The sequence below is a fragment of the Calonectris borealis genome, chromosome 1 (assembly GCF_964195595.1).
Source record: "Calonectris borealis chromosome 1, bCalBor7.hap1.2, whole genome shotgun sequence".
Lineage (NCBI taxonomy): Eukaryota > Metazoa > Chordata > Aves > Procellariiformes > Procellariidae > Calonectris > Calonectris borealis.
Genome location: NC_134312.1, coordinates 200,884,662 through 200,905,874, shown reverse-complemented (window position 1 = coordinate 200,905,874; position 21,213 = coordinate 200,884,662). Strand labels below are relative to the sequence as shown.

At 44.6% G+C, this 21,213-nt stretch overlaps 1 protein-coding gene across 1 annotated transcript; it reads right to left on the bottom strand.

The window, feature by feature from the left end:
* Positions 1-5,554: 5,554 nt before the first annotated feature.
* On the bottom strand, positions 5,555-7,340 carry LOC142077895 (gap junction beta-6 protein). The gene has a single exon (XM_075140188.1). It carries the CDS (start codon positions 7,338-7,340, stop codon positions 6,549-6,551), a length of 792 nt encoding a protein of 263 aa, XP_074996289.1. The 3' UTR covers positions 5,555-6,548.
* Between the last annotated feature and the right edge of the window lie 13,873 nt (positions 7,341-21,213).

Genomic DNA, 21,213 nt, shown 5'->3' with positions numbered 1-21,213 from the left:
GTGGGAAATTGCGGAAGTGTTATTTGCACCCCACCCCCATCTTTTTTCACAGAATCATAGAATCATAGAATCATTAAGGTTGGAAAAGACCTCTAAGATCATCGAGTCCAGCCGTCAACCCAACACACCATGCCCACTACACCATGTCCCTAAGGGCCTCATCTACACGTCTTTTAAATACTTCCAGGGATGGTGACTCAACCACTTCCCTGGGCAGCCTGTTCCAAGGCCTGACCACTCTTTCAGTAAAGAAATTTCTCCTAATGTCCAATCTAAACCTCCCTTGGTGCAACTTGAGGCCATTTCCTCTCGTCCTTTTTGGTGAAGCTGGCTAATTTTTGGCTTCTGTGGAAGTTGAAAAGGAGGCCGTTCACCTTTACATGCCTGACCTGAGAAATACAAGCCTGACAATACAGGGCCGTGCAGGTAGATGGGTACACGCACTGCCTCTGGCAGGGGACAGGCTGCTACAACAGTAGTGCTCTCGCTGCAGCCAGTGGTGCAAAGTCCCTACAAGGAAATTTGCTGAGGTGGAGATGGTCTCTGCCCACGGGCCCACCTGAGGGGAGAGCAGTGGCCGGTATGGTGTAGGATCTGAGATCCAACAGTCCCTCTGGCTTCAGAGGCCATGCTCTCTGAGAGCACAGCAGAAATTTGTCCGTGATGATCACACACCAAGCAACTCAAAATGTGCATGGAGAACTCTCAGATGCCTGCCCCTCTGCCCTCTCGCCATGGCAAGAGCAGCTCAGCAAGCATTGGGTAACGAAGACGAGAAGCAGCATGATTGCTTTTAACCCAGGTCCCCAGTTACTCCTTTTGCTGCAAATCAATAAACACAATCTATGAGCTAGAAGTTGAGCTGTGAGTGATCGTTACTCAGATACGCACAACAGGGACTCTTCTCCCAGGCTGGCTGCTGGGCACCTCCTCATCTTGCTGTGCCACAGTCACAGCAGTGGCAACGGGAAGCACCAGCAAGGCAGTGCGTGCTACTTTATGAAGAACAGAAATTGCACCCATTTTTAAAAAGGGTAGAAAGGAGGACTCTGGGAACTACCGACCTGTCAGCCTCACCTCTGTGCCTGGGAGGATTATGGAGCAGATCCTCCTAGAAGCTACACTAAGGCACATGGAGGACAGGGAGGTGATTCGAGACAGCCAGCGTGGCTTCACCAAGTCCTGCCTGACCAACCTAGTGGCCTTCTATGATGAAGTGACTACATCAATGGACATGGGAAGAGCTACAGATGTCGTCTGTCTGGACCTCTGTAGGGCCTTTGACACAGTCCCCCACAACATCTTTCTCTCTAAATTGGAGAGAGAGGGATGTGATGGGCGGACTGTCTGGTGGGTGAGGAATTGGTTGGATGGACGCATTCAGAGGGTAGTGGTCAATGGCTTAATGTCCAGATGGAAATTGGTGACAAGTGGTGTCCCACAGGGGTCTGTATTGGGACCAGTACTGTTTAATATCTTCATCAATGACAGACAGTGGGATCGAGTGCACCCTCAGCAAGTTTGCAGATGACACCAAGCCCAGTGGTGCAGTTGACACACCTGAGGGACGGGATGCCATCCAGAGGGACCTGGACAAGCTCGAGAAGTGGGCCTGTGTGAACCTCATGAGGTTCAACAAGGCCAAGTGCAAGGTCCTGCACCTGGGTCGGGGCAATCCCCGGTATCAATACAGGCTGGGGGATGAAGGAATTGAGACCGGCCCTGCCGAGAAGGACTTGGGGGTACTGGTGGACGAGAAGCTGGACATGAGCCAGCAACGTGTGCTCGCAGCCCGGAAGGCCAACCGTATCCTGGGCTGCACCAGAAGAAGCGTGGCCAGCAGGTCAAGGGAGGTGATTCTGCCCCTCTACTCTGCTCTGGTGAGACCCCACCTGCAGTCCTGCATCCAGCTCTGGAGCCCTCAGCAGGAGAAAGACATGGACCTGTTGGAGTGGGTCCAGAGGAGGGCCACAAAAATGATCAGGGGGATGGAACGCCTCTCCTGTGAGGAAAGGCTGAGAGAGTTGGGGTTGTTCAGCCTGGAGAAGAGAAGGCTCTGGGGTGATCTTATTGCGGCATTTCAGTACTTAAAGGGGGCTTATAAGAAAGATGGGGACAAACTTTTTAGCAGGGCCTGTTGCAACAGGACAAGGGGAATGGTTTTAAACTAAAAGAGGGTAGATTTAGACTAGATATAAAGAAGAAATTTTTTAGGATGAGGGTGGTGAAACACTGGCACAGGTTGCCCAGAGAGGTGGTAGATGCCCCATCCCTGGAAACATTCAAGGTCAGGTTGGACGGGGCTCTGAGCAACCTGATCTAGTTGAAGATGTTCCTGCCCATGGCAGGGGGGTTGGACTAGATGACCTTTAAAGGTCCCTTCCAACCCAAACTATTCTATGATTCTATGGTTCTATGAAATGGATTTATTTCAGGAGCACTCTAATAAAGCCTTGGTTCAGTAGGGGAAATAGAGGTAACAGTGGTAATAGAAAAACATACCAAGCAACTGGGAGCAGAGGTCTGCCTCGTGTGGGCTGCGGTGGTGCTTTCCAGCACGCCATCGCGGGGCGAGGGTGGGTGCGGCGCTGGGCCGCAGGGCACACACAGCAGAGTCTCTGCTCGGCAGAAGGGCTGGGGGAGCCGAACTCGCTCTGACCTGGCAGCAAAGAGCTCGCGGCTGCAGTACATGGGGTAGGGTAGGCAGCCGAACTATGCAAAAGGAGGAGGGTTCAGACCATCCTGCAACTTGTCTCATTTGCTTTTAGCGCTTTGGCATGCAGGGTTGCTGGGAAGGGCTTAGGTCAGTGGAAAAAGAAAGCCAAAGTTGCAGGGGCCTGCGAAGAAGAGAGAGGGATGGAGGAGGGCATGCAGTGGGGCTGGAGTGAAGGGCTGTTGTGTGTAATGGGTGCAGAGTCCGGCAGACGCTGCTGCTGCGCCTGTACGTGGTCAGGGCTTCTGCCTGTTTGATAGGAAAGCAAGACGGGGGGCGGGTGGGGGTGGGGGTGGGAGGAGGTGCAGGGAATTTGCAAGAGACCTTTTCCAGAGGCTCTGATTAATCGTTTGGCACCACAGCCAATTTAAGCAATCTCTGCCCCAGGCATAACAAAGGGGGAATGACAGGGTGGGGAGATGCAGCAGGGATGGGCAGGGACAACTAAGCCAGCTGCCATCAGAGAAACTGGCTGAACTACCACGGGGTGACAGTGGTGCCAGTATGGTACAAACTGCCGGTCACCAGTGGGTCAGACCCTCTCCCCAGGGGATTGCTAGGAGGCAGGAGCAAGGGCAGGCACAGAGAAGAGCTGGGAGCGGGTGTGCTCTGCGGTTCAGAGTAGCCCCAGCCAACTTCATCCAGCTTGTGAAGACGTCGGGCGAGGTCTGAAACCAAGAAAAGCAGCTCAGCTTTTCCCTGCAGAAAGGGTTAACTACCGCCCCGCCAAACACAGCTGCCTCCCCTGCTCAGGCCACAGGATGCGGCAGGCAGTGGGAAGGCGACTTGGAGAAACAAGACACTGAAAGCTGCCATTTCCTCGTGATGCCATCTACTTCAGCCTAACACACTGGGAGATGAGGAGTTACTTGAAGAGGGCACTGAAACCGTCAGGGACTCTTCCTTGGCAGTAACAAAAGTCAGGGGATGGTTTCAGCTAAAGTAGAGTGTTGGTAATTAGGGTTGCACATAGTGTGATGAGAAACATCCCAGCCAAACACATCTCAGTCACAACTGGTCTTCCCTGCTGAGTCAATGATTTAGCACTAGTGAAGCCCTGGATAAGCTCCGGCTCTTTGATTTACAGCCACCCTTGGCGTAGGTTGCACAGGGATTCGCACATTTGTTCCTGATGCATCTGGCTGCCAGGACACCCCAGCAGAGGGGCAGTTGCTTGACTGCACCTTATCAGGTGCTGCTACCACGCATGAAATGTCCCACCAACCCAAACCCATTTACAGCACGGCCACGCATGCAGCTGTGCTGGCGCACAAAGGACCACGTACGCCCAATTTCTTCATTTAAGCTTTGCCCACTTATCCAGGCTTAAAATAAGAACAGACGTGGAACTGATCTTCTAGAAAAATGCAACTACTGGAATAAAAAACACTGTTTGAAAATTTGTAAGCAGAAAATGAAAATATAGAGAGCTGTTGTCATATCCCCGTTTGGGGCGCTTTATCATAGACCAAGAAAAACTACCCCTCCTCCATTTGAGGAAAACATATCTGCCTTAAGGTGTTTTCCGGGTTTATTGACATTCAGCATAGGGCTATTTCAATTTGATCACTAGAGGTGGTGAGACATGATCAGGCATAATCATTAACTGATCTCCATTTGTATTCCCTATATGGTATGTGATTCGCAGCATGCCCTGGATGAAAGTCCATAGCTTGAGTTGCTCCGTGAAACAGTTCTGGAACAGAAATAGCTGTGTCTTTACGCCCTGGGACCAGCACAACGCGAGGCCTGAGCCCTCGCTGTTTGCCCCTGGGCAGGCTGGGGGGCGATCTGGTGAGGTACAGCCTGAGCACCCACCGTCCTGACCCTGAAAGAGCAGCTCCGTTAAGTAAAGGTTTAAACCATTGCCATAGTGGGACGTGGAGCCTGGAGAGGAACCATGACAAGGCCACCAGGAACAATGCCTACGAAGGCGAACTTTTGTAGCACTTTTCACTTCCGCTTGTATTTTCAGTCTGCAGAGAGAACAATACAAGCACACTAATATACAGTTTTGTGTATATTTTTTCCTCGAGCTTGCTGATAGACACATTCAGACGACTAGCAGCAATTTCTTTTCACAGCAGCAATTTAAAAAAGAAAATGTGCTGCGAAGGCAGGAAAGATCAGGAGTTTGCCAGCAGAAGAGAACAGATAAATGACAGGGCTCAGCTCAGGCCCTCATGCAGGGACAGAGCTGACTCTAGGTATTTTCTCTCTCCTGTTGCTTGTGCCTGCACCCTGTTAGGGTTCTACCGGTCACACATAAAACAACCAGCCAACCCAAACCCTCTTACAGCATGGACACACACAAAGCTGTGCTGGCACCTGTAAGAAAAAGTGTGATACAATAGGAGGAAGAAAACCTCACCGCGTGTAATCCCTGCTCCTAGGGATACCTGCTCTTTGTTACGCCCCTTGAAAGCATAGCTCCATGATACAAAAACAATGCGGCTAATCCATTTGCACCAGTGTAAAAAAAAAAGAGCAACTCTGCTGAGGTCAGTGTGTCCATGACATTTTTATCATGGTGAGAAGTGATCCAAAATAGGAAACACACACAAGACATTACAGCTAGGATCTTGTACTACACCCACCCCTTTGACCTTCAGGATCCCCTCCCACAAGGACATACTTCTGTGCACTCAAGAGTTACATGTGTACCTCCATTTGAGTATGGACAACAGAATTAGGGCATCAGTACTCTGGCTGGGAATGAGGGGTGTGTATGGGCTATGTGCACTTTGGATGTAAAATCCCTGCTTGAAAACAGTTTTTCACAAGCGCTTGTCCTGCTTAAGATCTCACTAGCATTCACATATAGACTCTCACTTCACTGAGAAAGGTTAAAGTGTTTGCCTTTTATTCAGAAGACTTGTTCTGTTTCCAGCAATACTTTTCCATGTCCTTCAAAGCAAAGAGCCCCTAGTTTCATAACACCACCATCAGTCTACCACAAAAAAAGCAAACAAATCAAAACCAAGAGAGTTCCATGATGTGATATAGCATAAAGAAACAAATACAGCTAATACATTAGAGAAATAAACATTTACATAAAGTTTATGTATGTTGCTATAAAACTGATAGTATGCAATTAGGAAATCAAAAAGATTACCAGGTCTGCTAGATGTTTAAAGCAAGTCTACTCAGGCTGTACCTATATTGTCATGCTGGTTTTAGGCATGACTTTGCACTCAGGACCTCGCTACCTCAGTTATCCACACTACATGTGGTGGGCTTTCACACAACTCCCCCCTACAGCCAGCAGTGTGTATGCAAGTGTCTCAAGCTACCTGTCCAGACTCAAGCAGCGCTTGCAAAGCTGTAAAGATGTAGCCTATCGCTGTCTCCTATGAATATGGTACTACAGGGTTCATCTGCATATACCTGGTTAAGAAACAAAACAGTTGTGTACTAGAAACACCTTAAGGAACATGGAATCTTAAATTTTAGAAAAATATTTTAATTGTCAGTTCACAAGTAAAAACTATCACTATTACAAAACATCTTGTAATACTAGAATATCTAGCTTGAAAATAATTTTGTTCTTATTGCTGTTGCATGTAGTTTTCAGGAGCTGTGTCAGCATGAAGATATGAGTGGGTTTCCCACTTGTCATAGTCGGCTTGTAAGGGTACTCATAGGAAGATACACTTTCCTATTTAATCCTCACGCAATTTTCACATTTAGGCTGCCCTGATTTTTTTCAGACATGTGCATAATTGACACCTGACACTACGTATCAAAGTCTCTCCCAACTTAAATTGTTTCATTTGCAGCCTTTAAACAAAGAATATTCACTCCAAAAAGAGTGAACACCAGCATTGACACTACCTTAGCTACCTGAAAATCCTATAACTGTGTTCTGACAGCTATCAGATATTAACTCATTCATTTCATTTTGTTTGGTTTCTTCCTTATTCTCATGGTTGGGGTGATGTTTTGGATTTCCAGCTTTTTTAGACCTTCTGAGGAAAAATTTTGTCAGTAAGTAACATAACTCAGCCACATTTAAAAGAATGCAAATGCTGGACACAGCAATCATGAAAATAGTAAACACCGTCTTTTCAGTAGGTCGAGAAACAAAGCAGTCTACTGTGTTGGGGCAGGGCCAAGCATTACACTTCATTAAGCGAGGCATTCGGAACCCATCATACATGAAATAAAATGCATACATGAAGACTGCTTCAAAAACTAGTCTGAAGAAGATGCTGCTAGTGTACGTCCACCACAAGGAACCCTCAATACGAAACCTCTGTTTTCTGATTTCTTCAATGTCCTTGTATTCGCATTTCTGGTCTCCCTTTCTGAACTGCCTTTTCTTCTCGTGCCTCCTGTAAGCTACATGCATGGCCACCAGCAGCGCAGGTGTGGAAACAAAGATCAGCTGCAGGGCCCAGAGTCTGATGTGAGAGATGGGGAAAAAGTGATCATAGCAAACATTCTTGCAACCAGGTTGCAGAGTGTTGCAGATGAAGTCATCTTGTTCATCTCCCCAGACTCTCTCTGCAGCCACAACCAGGATCATGATACGGAAGATGAACAGGACTGTGAGCCATATCTTCCCAATGCTGGTGGAGTGCTTATTTACACCTCCTAAAATGGTATGCAGAGCTCCCCAATCCATTGTCTTGTTTTAATCGTCTGACCTAAGACAAGACAAATAAACAAAACTAAGATTAATCAAGACAGGAAATGAATACCATCAAGCATGTGGTATAAAATAAAGGCAATATCATATAATTGCAGCATATCCATTGGCTGTGTTAACATTTTGTTGATGCACTGGGCTTACCTATAAGCAGTCATAAACAATAATCTAATCACATATCAGCAGGTAATATTTCATTACTTGATTACACACATGGTATCACATTCATTCGACTTCTAGGTGTATTTGCCAACTGAAAACAGCTATTAGCCACATTAAGTAGGAAAAGGAGACAAGGGAAATTGTAGCTTTTAATTTAAGGCTATTTTCATCAACTTCTAGTAGTTTGGTAACAGAAACAAAAGAGTAGAAGATGACATCAGCCAAAAGTAAGGTAGGTGTTACGTTAAAAAATAGTGTTAAACAGCTAGAAATCCTATATAAATTAAACCAAGTTGGCCCATCCTTAGCTTTAGAGTGTAAATAACGTTGTCATGACTACATTCGAGCAATAAAGACAGACCCTGAGGAACTGCTGCTGATGCTCTGCACCTGCCATGAGCAGGTCTGGATAACCTGCATTCACAAGCTTTAAAAAAATGTGACTGTAGGGCTCTGTTAGCTGAAGCAAATTCCACAATAGCTTGAGGCAATAAAGGTGGACTCTTGGTCATTATCCATCTTGAGTTGGATGTTTAAAATCAGTGCTTAAAGATTCATCCCAAAATTGCATTTCTCTCCACCAACTACAGAGAGCTTAGGGTAACTAGACAAAGACTCCTTCATTGTCAATGCCTGTCAGGTGATTTTTCTTTTTTCCCCTCCTCGTAATACAGACTGCATTACTCCTAGAATAGGGGAGACATTTCAGAGGCTGGGAGAGTGCTAAAGTCAACATTTGAAGAGTTCAGACAGGCTAGCAGTAGCTCAGAGACTTTTCAACAGAAGCATATAGTTTCCAGTAGGTGAGTTTCAAAGTACTATGACTGTAATGAATTAAAGGATTTCACCTTTGTCTCCCACATACCTCCCCAGGAACACCACAATTGTCTGGGTTTGCTCAGCTTCCACAAACAACAGCCTTTCACAGAGAGCAGAGGCATTTCAGCCCACCTCCGCTCACCCCTCCCCTTCGGATGGATTTACAGAAAGTTTGTTTGCAAGCTACTCTGAATTCAAGAAACCAGCATTTCTTGTGCTGATCAGCCAGGACCCTCTAAAAGTGCTCACAGATCTCTTTGCCCTGAAATTCCTCATGAAGGTCTTTATTTCTCAACTTTTCTTAATTTGTTTGCATCTCAGAGAGCATCTTTCTTCAGCATTTACAGCACAGGGCACCAATAAGCAAAATCATATTTACGAGAGAAGAGCAGCCACTGGTGCAAAGGCCATCATATCCATTACATGACAGAATTATTACAATTTTCCTAACTCTGAGCTGAGTCACATTACACAAGGAAGAAAATGAAGACATTTCTTTGCAGTTGTCTTCCACGTCACACTCCCATTCTGAGTAGTGTCGAAAACCTTTCTGCTTTACAGCAGAATTATATATAATCACTGATTATATATACAATACAGAGCATTAGTCAAAGTACACAACAGCTCAGGGAAAATGAGGACATTTAATTGTTGTATGAATGCAAGGTTGGTTTTTTTTTTTTTCCCTTGAGTTATTGGAATTTAAGTGTAATCTCCTTTCACTGGTTCCATAAACTACATTTCCCTCAGATCGTGCTGGTTGACTGTGTGGGGTTATACTTCAGGAGGTGAAAACTAAGGGGGGGGACACAAGATTTTCTTCAGATTGGAGAGAACGTTTCCTGAGCCTCCTTCAGGATGCAGAATCTATGTGGGCTATTACCTCTGTATCTGTCTGAAAACAGTCCTGGAAGCAAAGTTACCTTCCTATCCTGCTAGGTTATTTTTCCAAGAAGAAAGTTTATTTTTCATTAGCATACAAGTATAGGGAATGTCTCTGTAGGTTAACAACCCTATGAGAGTACAGGAAAGACCCTTAATATCAGAGATACTGACAAAACCTACTAGCCAGATTTTCAAATATTTGTTCCCACCCCTTTTTTTGCCATCTGATTTTTCATCAATCAGACCAGCCTTTCTTTCAGGATTTGCTTTGGAGATCATTATTTGTTAAACAGAGGAACAGTTACAATTTTATTAGTGTTTTTATTAGTGTTCTCTGTTACCATTACACACACATTGCAATTACAGTACTTATAAAATGACACTACAACTAAGTATTATGTCTAGAAATACTTATACACACCTTAACATAAATCCTGAAGGTGCCATAAATCCTGGCAGCATGTAAACCGTGTGATACTACACACATCATTCACCCATCCTTTAATTCCACCAGACTCCTTGCACTTCTCTGTCATTGTTCCTTCTTCTCTTCACCTGTCAGCCATCTCCTTACACTGTGAAAGGCTGAGAAGTGGAACCTGTGCATCCCCTCCTCCTAAGCCCCGTTTCTTATGCTTTACCTCTCGCTGTACACCAATACTGCTGCCCTTCTGTTACCACAACTTCACAAGGATTTGTTTCCACATGCAATCACTCCTTCCTGTCTCCCTGCGCAGAAGGGGATTCAAAATGAGTGCCTCAGGGTGTAGTTAAAGGGTACCTTGTCTTCAGTGGCAAAGTTAGCTCAAAATGCTTCCCCACCACTGTTTGCGCTGAGGTCACACTGCAGTTCTCCATCTCCTGCTACTTTGTGGGGGTGCATTATAACAAGGTGGCTTGTTCAAAAGTTATTCCTAGTACTAGTATGTTGTTTTTTTTTTAAACCTGATCCACTTCACCAATCTGCTTTACAACACACACCCACAAAGCATCTGAAAAGCACAACTTCATTTAAAAAACAGGCTGCAAATTGCAAAGCATGAGTAAGAATGAGCAGTCAGTGGGCAAAAGGAGTTGGCAAAGCTTTATTGCCGAGGACAACACATTGTGAAACTATACTCTCTATCTAACTTGCTCCATCTTCTCTGAGAGCACGTTGTGCTTGCTAAGCCAAAACATGGTGCTTCAATTCTAGCAAAAGCATGTCTGTACCTAGATCAATGCAGAAAAAGCCACCACACTTTGGAGAGGCAGCCTTTCTCCCCGAGTCTCCTACTGACATTTCTTCTCCTTCCCAAAAAAACCTTTGTCCTTCATATCTGCCCAGACCCACCCCCTTCACGATTCCCACCTACCTTTCCAAATCCTCCAACTCTCTTCAGCTCCTCCTGCCACCATCCCCTATTCTTCCTGCTGCTTGCCAAGCTAGTCACTAACCTTTGCCCCTTCTTGCTGTACCCTCATGGCCTCTCAGGCTTGTTTTTATGCTGGTGGAAAGTCACGTGACTTCTGGGACACTCCAGAGATTGATACAGGCACTGATCAGATACCAGTAAAGTCTCACTATCTTCTCCCAGAAGAGTGGCACAGTTAAGATTGTAGGGCCATATTCAAGCAGCCTGAATTCCATCCAAATACTTTGGCCCCAGTGTTTCCTACTAGCTGGCTTATCAGCTTGCATCAATGCAATTTAGAGGATCTAATGAAGGCAATTCAGAGACTGCTGAAGTGCCCTGTCTTCCAATAAACAGGCACAGTGACCCAAGCAGAATTTAAGTTAACTGAGTATGGCCCTTCACACTATGAAGCCATCAGTGCAGATCACTCCGGCTAAACAAGTTTGGGCTATCTGTACTGATGTGATGGCTCATTTATTCCTAACTTACTCAAAAGCTAGGATATTGACTCATAATCATAGGTTATCTTTCTTCCAGATACTTGCTTTTAAGACCTTTTTACTAGCAAGTAAAATATTAACTGTCTTGCTGAGCAAAGGACAAGAAAGCAGGAAAACTACTTCCCTTTAACAGGTGGTAACTCTTATTTTCATAGAGCCAGTCCAGATACAATTTCTATATGAGCAAATCCAGCTAAATGCCTATAGAAATAACAGTATGTAGACAGTCAAGGACTTACCTGCTTTGCTGGTCTCAGAAGTACAGCACAGTACAAGAATAAGTTAAAGACATGAAAGCTTAGGTGAATTTTTGGGGAAAAAAGTAAAGTAGGTATGAGGATACGGACTGGTTATAAAGGAAGAAGCTGGGAAGAATAGAAGACAGCTGAACTCAATGAGGTTGAGTAAGTGAGCATTTAGAACCCATTCTAACATGGGAGTGTATTGTCTTGAAGGGTTAAATTTTCCTTAAAAAAAAATTGCAACTGGGCATGAAAATAAGCCTTTCCAAGCCTCAGCATAGATCTCTGCTCTGCTACCAGCTGAACCTTCTGTTCCATTTCAACAATCGGACGATCACGATAGTATATGGCTGTTACAGTAGGAGTTAAAAATGATCATAAGATCACCATGCTCCACTGAAGAGTTAGTTACGAGGGAAATGGTTCTATATGATCACACAACACAGAGAGGCACATAAGCAGATGTTTTGTTTTGGGTTTGGTTTTTAGGTTTTGTTGTTGTTTTGGTTTTTTTCCCCACTAGTAGACTAGACAGCAGCAAGAGAAGAACTACAGCTTAACTATTTCTGTAGTTCCCCAGCTTCTGAGCAGTGTTGTTTTGAACTCTGTGCTGCCATGGCTAGACTGCCTTCTACTTTAAAGCTAGCTCTTGTAAGCCTACATTAAACCGCAATCACAGCGCAGTGCATACACCCAGTGAAAATCCGGGCAATTCACAACACTGAGGACAATTATCATTGAGCTCCTGTGTTTATGAGTACAGCTAGTTAGCAGATGCTTTTTTGACTCTGTTAAGGACTGTTATACTGGGAAATCATTAGTCAATGGTTAAATCCACAGCTTCAGCAAACCACAACTAGAATACAGTGAAGGTAAAAACAACAGAAGATACATTCCTTTCACAAACACAGAATGGCACTTGCTGCTATACGATATTATCAAGCAAAAAAAGTAGTCGTTAGCAAGTGTTACAATATTTGCTTATGCTATAGGAACATCTAGGAGTCCCAGTCAAGAAGGGGTCCACAGTATGCTAACATAAATTCAGAGTAAGATTATACCCTTCTCCCCACAGCTACAAACTGGATACCAATTCACTTATTCTACTGGAATTACTCAGAAATTTAGAGGGTGTTCACGATGCCTCCATTCCTATCAGAATTTTAGTGTAACGTGTACCAAGAGTTACCGGTGACACTCCACCACTTTCAGTAGCGCCTCCAGATACTGATACAAGATCAGCAGTCTGCCAACACAGAAGTCACTTTATCCCATGTGGGAATGCATTAACCAAGATAATCTTTAAGCAGAAAAGCACTGGTCCTGAGGGTCCCTCCCCACCCCCTAAGCTGGGGACAAAGATAACTCAGATGCCTGAGAGTGGCAGTTCTAATGCAGAATTTTTGCCATAGAAAAGCTTTAGAACATCTAAACTGCATCAGACCCAAGATCATTACCAAAATTATTTTATGACCTAACTTCATACAAGAAATGTTGCTGTATGTTGAGGTCCAGCGTGCATTCAAAGGCACTGCTGATACAACTTTCCCTTCAGGTCTCGATATAAACACTTACACTGGGAGCACTAGCTCATATAGGAGCTGATAACCAGCATCAAGGTGTCTTAGAGCTGTATGTGCCCTTTCATACCCAAATGTGAATAACACACAAACCTGGATTTCAGCAGTTTTATATTGGCATACCTTCAGCCCACCAACCTGGGGTCTAGTTTATTGCTAAGCAAAACAGCAAGCACTTAATTGCTAGTGTATAGATTTTGTTATTCCTATTGCTGAGTTAGTTTTGGTGCTGTACCACAAGAACAGCAGCATTGCCAGGACTGAACCAAGGAAGCTTCTAATAAATACAGATTAATGTCTTCCAAAGACAGCATCCTTTTATTTCACCAAGAAAAGCCGGCATACAGGCTACAGCAATTACTTGCTAACTCTCTCAGACTTCCTACCTATTTTGTCAGCCTGCCCCACGTCTCAGTTCCACGGACACTAACGTAGGGATAACAAAATCTCACCATCTCACAGGGCTTTTCTAAAATGCTCCACTACAATTATAGGCTTCACAGACTTGTACTTTGTTATCAGGGGACCAAGACAGATACGTACCAGTTCAAAGTTGGAAGTACAGAGCTTGAATTCAATCATCCAGGATATTCCTGCTACGTGAAAAAGAATATAGCTCCCAATGTTGCTATAGCTTTAATGCAGAGTTCAAACTGTAAGAAGGTGCAGCTTTGAACTCAGACTTTGGCAACCAAAATCCTTTAATTTCAGTATTATAGGCAGCTTCCAGCTATTTTAATTTTTCAGCAGTACATTAAAAACTTCAAGGAGCATGCAGCTGGAACACTTTGAAATATCAACAACTCTACTTCTTTCCTAAAAAGTTGAATAAAGATCAAAAGAGCAGTCTAAAAACCACAAAAGCCTGTGCAATTCTCTCCAGTAATTCTTAAACTTTGTTCTGAACACCTATCTCCAGATCAGAGTGGAAACTGGAGAACAGAAGAGCCATGACAGAGGGATTACAGTATATCTGATTTGACACAAGAACAGGCAAAGACTAATCAGGAACAGGAAACCTCTAACAGTTGCAGGTCTGAACACTGCAAGCATTGTACTTTTCTTCTACTCAAGTTTACGAAAACAGGAGGCATTCTTCGCTCTAATTAAACCCAGTGTGAAGCCCAGAGATAGCCTTTAACACAACATACTCAGACCCAATATGCATGTAGTTAAATGTTAAAAAAGTATGCTAGTTAACTACCAACAGCATTAAGGGTTCAGCTCTACCCACAATGACCCCCATATTCATGCCCCTACATGAGTTTTAAGCCATTTTTCAAGCATGTTTGGAAATACCCATAGCTATTTTACTAGCCTACAACTGTAAATGGAGAATTACCATCCTCCAGAACATCTCTGCACAAAATTCACTCCACTTGTGGAAAACAGGAAATCAGAAGTGCCAGTCATACTTGAAGGCATAACAAGACAGCACAAGTCCTATTAGAATTTGGCCCCTCTCAGCCATTTTCCCCTGTAAACATTTCCTTCAAATTGTGCTTTAAATTTCTCACTTTTAAAGAAAGTCAAATTCCTGAGGACTATGTCTTCACTGATGCAAGTGTCCTATTTCCCATATTTTTAAAGAAAGTTTTATACACACTGTGCCCTGCTTCCAGTCATGAAAATAGCAACCTTTTAGTTATAACATTTTTAGGTATTTTTCTTTTTTAACCTATTATTTAATTCCTATTTCCTTCCCCCTAGACCTAGGCAAATGTCTACATCCCCTCTACAAATCTGTGCACTCCCACTTCAGTGTAACATTTCCTACAAAATTGGCAAGTCACTGTTTCTTTCACACAGACAGAACTTGCACCCTTTTGGAAATGCTAATTAAATTTATAAACACTAAGAGTTTATACCGCAGTGCAGCTTTTTCTTGAGTGTGTATTTTGTTATAATTTCTTTCATCAAAAGTAAAGAAAAAAGCAACTTTTTCCTTTTTAAAAAAATCTATTACAGGAAGACACATTTGTATGAGATAAGGAATAGAATGAGTTTTCAACTTCTTTTATCAGCTAATAAGAGGCATGGTTCTCTTTTTCCACATTTCTTCTGTTTTGACAGCACATTATCTCTCCTCATATAGCATCACTTCAAGATTTTCCTTACACAAACTGATGTTTAGCCAGGCAAGAGTCACAGTTCTCCTCCTTTCAGATAACTCATCAGTCATCATTAAATAACAATTAAAAGCAGTGAGGAACAGAACAAGGAAGAACATCAAAAGAGAAAACAAAGATTCGACCCATACTCCTGCTTCATGCAGTTTTTGGGACCACCAGTTTCACTGGAACTTTTCACATGAGTAACACAAAGAACCAACTTGTAAAGCATCCTCTTTACTCACAGGTACCAACTGAGCTTATGCAATGACTGTTATTAAGAACTTGTACGTATATCTCAGAGTGCTGCTACCTTTCCAGGTACTGAGATAGTCTGCTATACCTTTTTCACTGTACAATTACTTTTTGTATAAAATAAATGAGGTTGCCCAAGTAATCTACTGGGTTTTGCTTCAAGGGATGCAAAACAGCAACACAGTCAGAGGCCCAGGCTTCAGAAAGTTGAGAGAACTAGCCCTGTCAGGACAGAATTAATTCCTCCAGAGAAATATTTTAATTCATAGCTTTTTATTGTTCCATTTTTAAGGTCTGTGATATGTAGTCCTTCTGCCAACTATGAGACTGACAGATCTGGGGACTGAAGTCTGCCAGAAACCCTGACACATGCAGAGAGGTGTAACCTCATGGCTCTGCAGATGTGTTAGAAATCCCACCTGGAAAATTACATTGCAATGCCTAGTTGACACACAGGAATGCCTCCTTCTTCCAGGCTGAGGCTTGGCCCACCACTGCCGTGTCCTCTGAGCTAAACCTAATCACATGCACATCCTTCTGCCTGCTGCTTTTCCTCTGGGGCTCTTCAAGGTAAGCATCTGGCAAGCAGGGCTTCCAGGCTGAACAGTGGAGAACAAGAAATACTAGAAACCACATGTAACTTCTTTAACAAAATCAAGGATGAAAATGTATTTTATTCTGCTCTCGACTCAGTGCACACATGCATATCGTAGTAATCCCGAACACAATCTGGGCCCAAACCCTCATATCATTTCGGGCCACAGCCAATAAAATCTCACTAGTGATCAAAGTCACAAAAACTGGGTTTGAAAGATAATTCTTAAGACAAAAGGCCACTTCCTTCTTTCAACCCTTTGCCTGTTCTCTTAAGAGTATCTCCAGGCTACATAGTGAAAGCTAATGAAGCAAAAGACAAAGAAATTAATTCTTCTATTGGGGGGGGGGGGGGGGAGGGGGAAGAGAGATTCTTCAACAGAAGAGATTGGAAAAGTAACAACCAATCTAAGAAAGTCCAATGATAGGAAAAACAGCCATGCCCAGCATGCCACAGGAACACCGTCAGCTACCAGCTACTGCCACGAGCTAAGCAAGCACTCCTGCCCTTACTCCAATATGGCCCTCGCGTTTTATTACGATCGTTCCTTATGCGATCTTATCCAGCCCTGATACTCAGAAATGCATTTATTTCTGACTCACACATCTCATTTCCTATTCCCCCTGTAATTCTGAGGAATGTTTCCAGTGTGTGATCAGAAGCTCACAGGACCTGTCAGTTTTACTGATGCAAGCTGTTTACCCTCATGCAGCTCTCTTAACATCTGTAGGCGTGTCACAAATTACCTGTAATTGCAGAAGCCCTTATTTTGCTTGGTGTTTTAGCTGGTCAGATACTTCACATAACGTGCTTACGAAGAGCTGCTGAGAGAAGGTGAATTAAAAAAAGAGAGATTGTTAGAAGTTAAATGCATAATTAACAGAGACAAGAGTATTCCCAATTAAAACTGGTCGCGGGGTTCAAGCGCTCTACCTCATGCTTAAGCTCGGGAAGCGAAACCGAGAGCTCCCGGGTCGAGCGGGGGTAAATCCTGCCAGGCACAGCGGGGCAGGGCACACGGCATCCCGCCACCGGCCTGGGCCCCAGCCCGCCTCCGCGGGCAGCCCCCACTCCCTCCCCGCGGCGGGCAGCGCCACCAGAGCTCCCGGCTCCGCTGCGGCAGGCCCCGGCCCCGCACTGGAGTGCAACAAGTGCACCCCGCACTGAAGTGCAACAAGCGGGCTGGGCCTGCCCCGCCGCGCCGCGCCGCGCCCCCCGCCCCTTCCGCCGCCACCGGGCCCTCTCCTCATGGAGGACAGGCGGGAACGGCCTCCCCCGCCACCGCTGGCTGAGCTGCCGGTTCGCCCCCTCCCGCCGCGCCCCTCACCTGCCTCAGCAATACCCACAGCTGCAGGGGGAAATCAGCCCCGCCGGGAGCTCCCGGGACCAGGCACCGCGGGCAGGCGGCGGGGCTCAATGCGGGTCCAGCGGTGCCGGCAGAGCGGCCTGTCCCAGCCTCACCGCCCCGGAGCTTTAAAGTCCCTCCCCGTTCACCTGCCGCCGTTTTTAACCCGCCCCTCGCCCGCCTCCGGCTCCTCAGGCCGCTCGTGGAGGCGGTGGGGAGCCCGGGGCGGAGCCGGGCGCCCATCCCCACTGCTGTGCCCCGGGGAGGGGGTTGTATGGAGATTCAGGGCTTTCAGCGTGAGGGGAAGACAGCCAAAATAAAGGGCGGGACGGCTGAACTAAGCCTGGAAGAGCGGGCAGGAGGGCTTGTGTCCCTCCCGGGGGCGGTGGGAAGCGGCCGGGGGGGCGGCGGGGGGCGTTCGCCCCCCGGCCGCTTCCCACCGCCCAGGGCCTGGTTTGAGGTTGTAGGGGGAGAACATGAGGGGAAGGGAAATCAAGATAACAGCAGATGTGTGTTTTTTTCAGAGGAAATGCATATCTATTTAAGATAACGGGGTCATATGTCCATCTGGTCAAATCCAGGTATTGAAAAGGGCCTTGGGATAGGAAAAAACCAGGCCTTTTCTCCTGGAAATCATTAAGGAATTACTGGCCAAACACAGAAGGAAAAGCCAGTAGTTTCTGTCTTTTTAAAGTTTATTTTCAAGCGTGATTGAGATGCTACAGCAGTGCCCTGCAAACTCGCAGGCTTTCACCAAGCTGTAGATATTTGTCAGTGCAAAGACCTATTTTGGAAAGTTTTCTGTTTCCAAGGAATACAGTTGCTGAGGAAACAATTTACTTTGGGTTCAAAAATCTCTGCTCGAAACTGAATTCTCCTGAAACATGCACATCAAACTAAGTAAATGGTTTCTAATCCTCTTAACTAAATTTCCAAAGAAAACGTACCACACAACTGCAACAACTACACTACATTTGCTCAGGCTTTGCGTGAAAAATGCATGTGTTTGCGCTTGTTTAGAGTACCAGTATAAGGGCTCAAATGATAAATGATTTCCAGCTAGAGTCTTCTGCCCTTTATCTGCACTTCCTAGAATAAAAATAATCCCAGGGAAAATCTTTTTCAAAAGTCAATGGCTTAATTGATCTCATGCTCAGGAAGAAGAGGTAGAAACTTCTAGCACAAGCAACTCAATCTCACACTTGGAGGATAAGAAATTGCCATCAGCTGTGGTTTAAACATTAGCCTCTCTCTCTGTGGTGCTCATCTTTCCTCCACCACCCCTGACCCTTGCACTTAGATCCATGCAACCTGCTCGTTAGGACCATAGGAAAATTCATCTCGGAAGGGATCTCAGGAGGCCTCTTGTCCAACCTCCTGGTCAAAGCAGGGTCAGCTCGTGTCTCGGACCATTCAATAGTTACACCCCATGCATGGGGAATCCAGCACTTGCTGCAGCTGGAGTCAGTTCACTGCAGCAACTGTAGGACCAGGCTGAAGGTGTATGATGCTACACTGAGCTAGACAAGCAATAAATACCTGAGGCCTGAGTCTTCCTGCGTTCGCTGACTTCTGTGGGAGTTGTGTGTTCGGATGACGTTCAAGGTTCATGTGTACGGCATGTATGAGGAAGGGAGGTGGCTCCAGACCTGGCCACGCGCCTGCACTTTGCAAAAGGGGAAGCCTATCTCCTAATGTGAGAAAAGCTTTAGAGAAGAGACATGTGGAACTCGTGTGTTGTTTCCTCTCCAGTTACCTTCCAGCTTGATTCAGTGACCTTAAAAAAGTAAAACATGTCCCATCTCTGTCTTTCCAAGGTCAAAATACTTTAAACATTGGGTATATTTAGCTGCAGTGGAGGATTTTGAATTTTGTGGTGTTTTTCAAGGCTGCATTTGCTGCCAAAAAGAGTTTGTTTGCAGTAAGAAAAGTATTATGAAAAGCTAGTGGAGACAAGACCCTATGGGTCTCACTGTGAAATTACCTAAAGGAGATGAGCCGCAGGCAGGGGTACAGCGTGGACCTCTCTGAGCTGCCTTGCATCAGGTCTTCACTGCATTGCCTTTGGGAGGGTGTTACGGTTGGAGGCCAACACCTGGTGTTTATCCCAAGGCAGAAACACCCAGTTCTGGCAGCAAAGAAAAAATCTTCAGTGATTTTCAGTGTTTCAAAAATGAGACAATATCAAACTAGCCATTCTTTAGCTGGAACCATGGTGGGGAGCACCGGGTGAATGGGGGGTGGGAGCGGGGCGGGGGGGGGGGCAATGGGCCAGGTTCTCCTCTGCTGGGTAATTTTTTCATCTCTCATCTGTTGAATGTTACTTCTCTGACCTGGTAACATTAGCATGCTCTTTGATTATAAGTGGTGATGCAAGGAACACTAGATAGAAAGAATGAGAGATCTGACAGTGCTGGAAATTTAAGGAACAGAAAAAGAGTTTCCTAGTTTTAATCCCAGGGTTTTCTCTTTAATTATGGGGAAAAAATGAAATCTATTTAGTAATTGACTACTTAGTAATCAGAGCTAAATTGTACTTATTCCATTACAGATGAGGAATATTTTGTGTATTATTTAGCAAGCATATAAGAAGTACTGTTTGATAAACCTGTGAAATAAATACATGTAAATTGATTACTTTTGCATGATGATAACCCCTTCTCCTGTAATAGCTGCAGCTGTGCATTATAATGTGCATGAGTATATTTTGTTTGTTGACATAATTTTTAAGTAAAAAGGAAGAAGAAAGGGACCGATAAATATAGAAAACATCTATTATTGACATGTAAACAAAGAGGAAAATTAAAGTTACAGGGTTGAGAAATTCTGTTTCACTGGATACCTCACGTGATAATGCAGGTACAAAAGAAACATCTTCATAAATACATTTTTTGGAAAATAAATATAGTTGTCACAACATAATATTGAGGACCAAGAGTAGCTTTAGGTATAAAGCCTAACTTTAGGATGAGGCTAGTACATAGCCTTGGTAGTACATATCATCATCTATAAGGTCATAATCACAGGCAAGGCTGACTGGCCTGTAAGAGCATTTAAATCATTACCGCCCTTTTTAAAATACTGGCGTAGGTCAAGTTTTTCTCTTGACCACTCTAATCAAACCAGAATCTGAGATGACTACAACTTTTGACTGAAATTTTAACCTCATTTTCCCATATTTCATTAGACTGAAGATTTGTACAAAACAAATCCAACTTCTCAGTCTTCTTATTATTCAGAAGGGATAAAAAAGGAGAAAAAAAAACCACCAGGAAGTTTCTTTTCCATTTTCCCATGGCAGACCGCTGCTCAAACATTGTGGTGAAGACTGGAAGTGGGAGGTTTTTCTTCCTGAAAACTTCTGGTTCCTTTCCAAACCTTCACAATTCTAATTAGGCTCTTGTCACCTTCTGACTATTTTAGCAGTTTAGAGGGCAAAAAGAAAATTAAGTCCAGTCCCTCAGTGTGAAACTATTGTGCAGGTGTGTCTCAATGTGCATGCTCTCCTGTGGCACATTTATTAGGGGACAAAAGGCATGCATATGGTACTGATACTATATATTAAGTCTCGGATCAAGCCCCATCCTTTTTGTATGCTGCTCAGGAAGCTGCTCTTCTTCAGCTTTTATTTTCAGTTTCATTTACTGGCCAACGTTCCTACAGAGATTGTATTGGCCCTGATTTACACACTCTCGGCAAATCCCAGGACCTCATCTAGCCAGAAACGACACCCAAAGAGTCACTTCCTTTTCAATATAATTATTTTAATGACAATGTGTAATATCATGAAGGTTGCCCATGTAATATCACTGTTTATTAACCATTACAGCTCCTCAAGCATTTGTACTGCTATGACAAGCAGTACTTTTTCCCACCTGCAAGGGCCTTACAGGTGCTCTTGCAGAACAATTAGGATTGCACTTTCCTTGAATAATGGGGCAGATGGCTGTCTCCCTTA